Here is a 9,232-nt window from a genome sequence, read left to right on the forward strand (position 1 = left end):
CACCACCAGTGCACTGTGGCTGCAGTGTGTACGATCACCTGCAGCAACTTGCCAAGGCTTCTTCGACAGCACCTCCCGAACCCACGACCTCTACCACCTAGAAGGAGAAGGGCAGCAGGCACATGGGAACAACACCACCTGCATGTTCCCCTCCAAGTCACACACCATCCCGACTTGGAAATATATCACCCTTCCTTCATCATCACTGGGTCAAAATCCTGGAACTCCATACTTAACAGCACTGTGGGAGAACCTTCACCACATAGACTGCAGCGGTTCAAGAAGGCGGCTCACCACCACCTTCTCAAGGGCAATTAGGGATGGGCAATAAATGCTGGTCTTGCCAGCGACGCCCACATCCCATGAACGAATAAGAAAAAAACCTTGATCCTTTAAGTTGCACTTGAAGTGACTCACTCAACTGAGATAGCAAAATCTGAAGGATATCAGAATGGGATTTTAACTAAAACCAGAAAATGCTGGAAACAGTCAGCAGGTCACGTAACATCCGCAGAGAGAGGAAGCTGGAGTTAACGTTTCAGGTTGCTTGACACCACTTCTCTCCATGGATGCTGCCTGAGTGTTTTCAGCATTTTCTGTTTTTATTTTACATTTCCAGCATCTGCAGTATTTTGAGACTTTTAATTACAGTTTCTGAAATTACTATTTTACTGCATGGTAATGAGACAAATGTTATCTCCTATATGGCTTGGAGATCCTATTAATGATCATCTATCACTACAGATCTAATATAGTAACAAAATGCTTCTCCATAACTTTTTCATAAAGGATTGAAATAATAATGTTCACTGTAGAAAGGCGATATTTAGAGCCTGGATTAAGTTATATGAGCATGAGCTCCGATGAGCCCCGCCGTGCGCTGAAGAGCGAGTTCCTGGTGCGGGAGAACCGCAAGTACTACATGGACCTGAAAGAGAACCAGCGAGGTCGCTTCCTGCGCATCCGCCAGACCTTAAATCGAGGCCCCGGCTTGGGGGGGACGCAAGGCCAGACCATCGCCCTGCCAGCCCAAGGGCTCATCGAGTTCAGGGACGCGCTGGCGAAGCTGATCGACGACTACGGCGTGGACGACGAGCCGTGCGGCCAGTCTGAGTTGCCCGAGGGCACGTCCATCACCGTGGACAGAAAGCGCTTCTTCTTCGACGTGGGCTCCAACAAGTACGGCGTGTTCATGCGAGTGAGTGAGGTGAAGCCCTCTTACAGGAACTCCATCACCATCCCCTATAAAGCCTGGTCCAAGTTCGGCAGCGCCTTCAGCAAGTACGCCGAGGAGATGAAGGAGATCCAGGACAAACATCGGGACAAGAAGGAAAAAGCAGGAACTAAGTGTCAAAAAACATATTTGAAAGTTCTTTATCTGAATGCACGTAGCATTCGTAACAAAATGGACGAGTTAACGGCACAAATAACTACGTATGGGTATGATCTTGAGGCCATTACAGAAACATGGCTGCAGGGTGACAATGACTGGGAATTAAATATGCCAGGGTATTTAACAATCAGGAAGGACAGGCAGGAAGGAAGGGAAGGTGGAGTAGCTATGTTAATAAAGGAAGGAATCACTGTAATACAGAGAAATGATATTGGGACAAAGGATCAGGATAATGAAACAGTTTGGGTAGAGATAAGGAATAATAAGGGGAAAAAGACACTAGTGGGCGTAGTATATAGGCCTCCTAATAGTTTATTGAGTGTATTAGGGATGGATTTCTCGAGCAGTATGTAACTGATCCTACAAGGGGGCAAGCAACCTTGGACCTGGTCTTATGTAATGAGCCAGGATTAATTAATAATGTCCTAGTTAAGGATCCCCTTGGAATGAGTGACCATAACATGGTTACATTCCATATCCAAATAGAGGGTGAGAAGGTTGGTTCTCAAATAAGCGTACTGAGCTTGAATAAAGGAGACTATGATGGTATGAGAGCGGAATTGATCAAAGTGGACTGGGAAAATAGGTTAAAGGATAAGACGGTACATGAGCAGTGGTGTTCATTTAAGGAGTTATTTTACAACTTTCAAAAAATATATATTCCACTGAGGAAAAAAGGGTGCAAAAGAAATGACAGCCATCCGTGGCTAAGTAAAGAAATTAAGGATAGTATCCGACTAAAAACAAGGACATATATGGTAGCCAAACTTAGTGGGAGGATAGAAGATTGGGAAGTCTTCAAAAGACAGCAAAAAGTAACTAAAGGATTGATTAAGAAAGGGAAGATAGATTATGAAAATAAATTAGCAAAAAATATAAAAACAGATAGCAAGAGATTCTATAGTTTGATAACAAGAAAAAGGGTGGCTAAGGCAGAAGTAGGTCCCTTAGAGGATGAGACCAGGAAATTAATGGTGGGAAACATGGAGATGGCAAAAATGCTGAACAAATATTTTGTTTCAGTCTTTACGGTAGAGGACACTAAGAACATCCCAACACTGGACAAACAGGGGGCTCTGGGGGGGGGGAGGAGCTAAATACGATTAAAATCACTAAGGAATTGGTACTTAGTAAATTAATGGGACTCAAGGCGGATAAATCCCCTGGACCTGATGGCTTACATCCTAGGGTCTTGAGGGAAGTGGCAGTGGGGATTGTGGATGCTTTGGTAATAATTTTCCAAAATTCTCTGGACTCGGCAAAGGTCCCGGCAGATTGGAAAACTGCTAATGTAACACCCTTATTTAAAAAGGGTAGTGGGTAGAAGGCTGGAAATTATAGACCAGTAAGCCTAACATCTGTGGTGGGTAAAATTTTGGAGTCTATTATTAAGGAGACAGTAGCAGAACATTTGGATAAACATAATTTAATAGGACAAAGTCAGCATGGCTTTACGAAGGGGAAGTCATGTCTGACAAATTTGCTTGAGTTCTTTGAGGACATAACGTACAGGGGAACCAGTGGACGTAGTGTATTTAGACTTCCAGAAGGCATTCGACAAGGTGCCACATAAAAGATTATTGCTCAAGATAAAGAATCACTGGATTGGGGGTAATATTCCGGCATGGGTGGAGGATTGGTTATCTAATAGGAAGCAGAGAGTTCGAATAAATGGTTCATTCTCGGACTGGCAACCAGTAGCCAATGGTGTTCCGCAGGGGTCGGTGCTGGGTCCCCAACTCTTTACAATCTATATTAACGATTTGGAGGAGGGGACCGAGTGTAACATATCAAAGTTTGCAGATGATACAAAGATGGGAGGGAAAGTAGAGAGTGAGGAGGACATAAAAAACCTACAAGGGGATATAGACAGGCTGGGTGAGTGGGCGGAGATTTGGCAGATGCAATACAATATTGGAAAATGTGACGTTATGCACTTTGGCAGGAAAAATCAGAGAGCAAGTTATTATCTTGATGGCAAGAGACTGGAAAGTACTGCAGTACAAAGGGATCTGGGGGTTCTGGTGCAAGAAAATCAAAAAGTTAGTTTGCAAGTGCAGCAGGTGATCAAGAAGGCCAACGGAATGTTGGCTTTTATTGCTAGGGGGATAGAATATAAAAACAGGGAGGTATTGCTGCAGTTATATAAGGTATTGGTGAGACCGCACCTGGAATACTGCGTACAGTTTTGGTGTCCATACTTAAGAAAAGACATACTTGCTCTCGAGGCAGTACAAAGAAGGTTCACTCGGTTAATCCCAGGGATGAGGGGTCGGACGTATGAGGAGAGGTTGAGTAGATTGGGACTCTACTCATTGGAGTTCAGAAGAATGAGAGGCGATCTTATTGAAACATATAAGATTGTGAAGGGGCTTGATCGGGTGGATGCTGTGAGGATGTTCCCAAGGATGGGTGGAACGAGAACTAGGGGGGCATAATCTTAGAATAAGGGGCTGCTCCTTCAAAACTGAGATGAGGGGAAACTTTTTCACTCAGAGAGTGGTAGGTCTGTGGAATTTGCTGCCCCAGGAAGCTGTGGAAGCTACATCATTGAATAAATTTAAAACAGAAATAGACAGTTTGCTAGAAGTAAAAGGAATTAGGGGTTACGGGGAGCGGGCAGGAAATTGGACATGAATTTAGATTTGAGGTTAGGATCAGATCAGCCATGATCTTATTAAATGGCGGAGCAGGCTCGAAGGGCCGATTGGCCTACTCCTGCTCCTATTTCTTACGTTCTTATGTTCTTTTATTTTACTCATTAAGAGTCAAAATATACTCATTCATGTATTTTAGCCGGACTGATATATGTACGTGTGTGTATGTGGTTAAATACAAGTGTTAGATAACGGTTAACCATTGGCAATTTTTCCAAAAAATGCAAGTGCATCATCTTCAATTTTTAAATAGATTTCTTTTGACGTAACAAATTACAAAAGGTTTAAAAGCTGAGTTGAGATAAAGGGATACAGTTTAAGATTGTGTAACAGGGCAATTTTTTGTTATTACCTTCAGCCATTCTGCATGAGCAGACAATAAATATTAAGTTATTTACCACATTCCATAGGTTGCTGTGAGCTTTATTATCAGAATGACAAATGTTCTTTCAGTATTAATAGGATAGTCCTCTGCAAGGCCTTTTTGTTGTGCAGACAAGGTTCAGTAAGTCATCCAGTCATGATACTAATAAAAGACAAGAAATTATAATAAATTTCAATTACAAATAGATTATGGTTAATGGGAATTAAGTGTCGTGAAGACATGGGTCTGAAAAAAGTGGATACAGCAGCAGTACTTAGTGATGATTTATGTTGCAATTGATATCAGCATTTAGAATACCACACCAATATTGGTAATGAGCAGTTCCACCTATGCACTGTTACTGTAGGAAACATTTGTTTTCTCTGATTATTACAAGGAAATTTATAAATTGGATCAATGAACTAGGATAGGCAGGAAACGACCAGGAAATCATTGTCAACAGATAATCTAGTTCACTCGCATATTAGATTATATACAGAATTGGGAAAAATCATGAAATATAAGATGGGAAATGCAAATCCAAAGTATATAGAGCATTGACTACTTCTATTATTTAAACTTCATTTTCAAAAACTAACCTGGTCAAGCAATATGTCAGTTAAGTGGAACTATTTTTTTCCAAATGATAAAGTTAAGGATTTTTTTAATATGTCAGTGTAAGTTTGTTTGGAAAGTAAAATTGATGGCAAAGTCTGAAATTAGTTAAGGCAACAGCTTTACACAAGATTCGCAGTAAGAAGAGGGGAATAATTGTGTAACAACATTTTTGATAAGGACAGCTGAGGAGCATTATTGAAAAGCCAGTATAGTGGCAGATACACAGAACATTTTTTAATTTATGGATCACCAGACACAGTAACTAGCAAGCGAGCATAACAGATGAAAGGCTGCACACTAGAAGTATTAGAGGTACATAGTGAAGTAGCTGTGTCATGGAGTGGTAGATCATAGGCAAATCCCCACCAGGCTCCATTCAGTCAAGTTATCTTGAGCGGGGATGGAGTGGAAGCTCGCTGCTTCCTCACACAGAGATTGAGAATATATGGACAGACTACTGGGGCCCGATTTTACCAGGGGTGCGGGTTCCCGGCGGGTAGGCCTGCGGGCACGTACCAAACGCGCCCGGTGAAATCAGTGGGTTGCCTGCGCGATCGCAGCAGGCAATCCACTAATTGGATCCACTTACCTGCTTCTCCGGGTTCCGCGCTGCTGATCTGCGCGTCGGGCGGGATGCGCATGCGCAGTAAGATCTGTCAGCTGGAGGCGCTCTATTTAAAGGGGCAGTCCTCCACTGACAGATGCTGCCACAAAAAGTAAAAATTACAGCATAGAGCAGCCCAGGGGGAAGGCTGCTCCCAGTTTAATGATGCCTCACCCCAGGTATCATTAGATGGGGTGAGGAGGAGGGGGAGGACAGAGATCTTCCCCCCAGCGGCCGGGAGGAAGCGGCCTGCCTCTGCCACCAAGAAGGCCTGGCCCGAGGTAGCAGAGGGGGTCACCTGCGCCACCAACATATCGCCCACCTCCATACAATGCAGGTGGCGCACCAATGACCTCAGTAGGTCAGCCACAGTGAGAACATGTAGTCTTTCCCCTACACTCCGCCTGCCACATCACTGCCCTCACCTCACATCTCCTTCAGCACTGCCAACACTACTCTGTCACATCACCCTTCATACCCACTCAAACATCATCCTCATCTTACCTGCACCTACTCACCTCGCGAGTACTCACCCCGCCACTACAATGCAACCCAATCCTCATACAATGTCATGGCTCTATCCCATACTCACCCTCTCGTGCATCTCTCTCACGGCCAGCCTCACTCAACCTGCCACCATCTGTGCTGCAGCCGCAGGCAAACGTGCCGTGAGCATGAAGGGGATGCACAAGGGTGTTTGAGGGTCTGTCATGGTTCGTACTTCTATTGAATTAAATAACAACTCACATCACACATTATATTGTCTCCACTAGTGCCATGACTTCGCGAATCCTGTCCGGTTTGTGCAATAATGCCCGCTCCTGGGTATCCCTATGAGGACCCACCACTGATGCCACCCAGTGTGTCACTGCAGAGTGGGTGTAGATGTATTTGCAGGGCTCATCTGCGCAGACGACTGAGAGACACCGGGGATGTCCCCGGTTGCAGCCTGGAAGGCTGTGGAGGTGCCCTCACGGGAACCGAAACACAGGGGGTGTCGGCCCAAAGCATCTACCAGGTCAGGGCATGAACAAGAGCAACCTGCCACCACCTCTGCTGGAGCCACAGGGGTAGCACCATGTAGGGGTACCAGGAAACGAGAACCCAAAGTTCCATGAGCACACAGGGATTGCACCAGGGTGTTTGTCTATTTGTTATCTTTTTATTTCCAGTCTTTGAATGGCAACACGAAATAAAGCCACTTTTTCTCACCAATGCTGCCACCTCTTGTCCATAATTCTGCGGCTTGTGCAATATGTCCCTTCCGTGCGCCTCATCATGACGACCACCACCCCGTCCCACCCATTGGGCATAATACAGTGGGTGCAGGTGTACAGGCACCACTCTTCTGTGGAGGGAGCCTGTATGGACCCTCGTCTGCGCACGTTATGACATGTGAACGCCTCACACAGTGTGATGTTAGGAGAACCGTTGGCATATGAGTGCCTCCCTGGCCTGACGAGCACGCAGGTGAGCCGGTGTTCGAGCCATGGGTCGTTCCTCCTCCTCTCGCTCATACTCCTCCTCTTCCTCCTCCCCCTCCTCCTCCTCCTCATTGTCGTCCTCAATGTGGGTGGCGGGTGTGCATGGGGCCTCCTCCAGCGGCACCCCTCTCTGTAGTGCCATGTTGTGCAGGGCACAGCAGACAACTATAATTCGTCCCACTCGGAGTGGCGTGTATTGGTGCGCTCCCCCGGAACGATCAAGGCACCTGAAGCGGATCTTGAGCAGGATTGTAGACCTGGTAGCAATGTGGCTGTCATCATATCGATGATGCGGCTCAGTAATGGGGTTCCTCAGAGGTGTCATAAGCCACGTGTGCAGGGGATATCCCTTGTCGTCGAGGAGCCAGCCGTTGCCAGTGTTGGGTGCGTGGAAGAGGGGCGGGACGGTGTACTCCATGAGGACGAAGGCATCGTGGCAGCTGCCAGGGTATCTGGCGCACATGTGTAGGAATCTCTGGCGGTGGTCACAAATGCGCTGGGCATTCATGGAGTGATACCCTTTCCTGTTGATGAACAGCCCTGGCTCATGTGGAGGTGCCTGTATTGCTATGTGGGTGCAATCGATTACACCCTGCACCCGTGGGAAGCCAGCCACATCATGGAATCCCACCGCCCTCTCCATCTGGCTGCGCTCATCCATGGCGAAGTTGATGTAGGTCGAGGCCCTGCGGAACAGCCCATCGGTGACCTGCCTTATGCACTTGTGTGCAGACGACTGAGAGACCCCGGTGATGTCCCCCGTGGCACCCTGGAAGGATCCGGAGGCGAAGAAGTTGAGGGCAGTGGTGACTTTGACGGCGACGGGTAAGAAGATGCTGCTTGGTCCATCCGGGAGCAGCTCGTCATTAAGGAGGCTGCAGATGTCGGCGACTACCTGTCGAGTGACTCTGAGCCTCCGTATGCACTGCTGCTCAGAGAGGTCCATGAAGCTGAGCCTCGGTCTGTAGACCCTCTGCGGAGGGTAGTGCCTCCTGCGACGCAGCTCTCTCTGCGGTTGCCCTCCCTCCTGCTGTGCAGGTGGATGTGCCGCAGCAACGTGTTGGGGGGCTCCACGTCGATGAGGCGGACGGCGTGGACTGCGAGGCTGCGGGGGCTGGTGATGCTGTTCGTCCTCCGAGGATGTCGAAGCGGCCCCCATCTGGCAGGTGTTGGTCTGAGGGGTTGTGCACGGTAGGTAGGTGTTTCCTCGCACTGGGGCTGTGGTTCCACGTCGGGGTTCCCTCTGGCTTGGAGGGGGGTGGTGGAGGGCAGGCGTTGCCCTATGTGACGGAGTGGCCTCCTGCGTGGGTGAGGGGTCTCCCCCCCCGTGGAGTGCACCTTGGCAGCTGCCACAGGCTGCTGGCTGCAACACGTCTGGTTGGAGTGAGACTGTTTCCCCCAGTGTGTGAAACAGTCTCGGTTGAAGGTAAAATCCCACACTTCCTATTAAAACAGCTGAATCAGGTCATTTAATGACCTCAACAAGCAAGGTAAATACACTCAAGTAGCATCCCGCTGGCTTTAATTGCCTGCGGGATTCCCACCAGCGGGGCCTGCGCACGCAGCCCCGCACGTCAGCGTGGAACCCGGAAGTGGCCGGGATTGAGGCGCGATCCGGTGACGCACCTGGATATCGCGATTTTCGACGCCCCCCCCGCCGGGAACGCACCCGGAACCCGCTGGTAAAATCGAGCCCCTGTTGTATGCTCCTAGTGGCCAGTTTAAAAATAGCATTGGCAGATCCAAAACTGCAAGTTATTTTTCTCTTGCAGCTTGGAAATAGAACGTGGTGATGGTAGTGGTAAGGTGAGAGTTTAACTAAAGAGCAGAAGACAAAATAAGAATGAGGCAAAAACAGAAACTTAAACAATAAAAGAGAGAAAGAATTCCCCAAAAGGGGGAGGGAGGAGGGTTAAGATTTTGTCTGTGCTCTGCAAGTAACAAAATCCTAAATTGATTCACATAAAATGTACAGCACAGAAACAGGCCATTCGGCCCAACAGGTCCATGCCAGTGTTTATACTCCATACAAGCCTCCTCCCACCCTCTTCATCTGACCCCATCAACATACCCTTCTATTCCTTTCTCCCTCATGTGTTTATCTAGCTTCCC

At 47.6% G+C, this 9,232-nt stretch overlaps 1 protein-coding gene across 1 annotated transcript; it reads left to right on the plus strand.

The window, feature by feature from the left end:
• Positions 1–853: 853 nt before the first annotated feature.
• Positions 854–8,903, plus strand: LOC137323985 (transcriptional activator protein Pur-alpha-like). The gene is made up of 2 exons (XM_067988157.1): positions 854–1,349; positions 8,893–8,903. Exons 1-2 carry the CDS (start codon positions 854–856, stop codon positions 8,901–8,903), a joined length of 507 nt encoding a protein of 168 aa, XP_067844258.1.
• The last annotated feature ends 329 nt before the right edge of the window (positions 8,904–9,232 follow it).

Source organism: Heptranchias perlo, chromosome 7 (genome assembly GCF_035084215.1).
Source record: "Heptranchias perlo isolate sHepPer1 chromosome 7, sHepPer1.hap1, whole genome shotgun sequence".
Lineage (NCBI taxonomy): Eukaryota > Metazoa > Chordata > Chondrichthyes > Hexanchiformes > Hexanchidae > Heptranchias > Heptranchias perlo.

Bases quoted from the DNA above. Each gene is read 5' to 3' on its own strand.
- LOC137323985 (XM_067988157.1), top strand. From the start codon at position 854: ATGAGCTCCGATGAGCCCCGCCGTGCGCTGAAGAGCGAGTTCCTGGTG.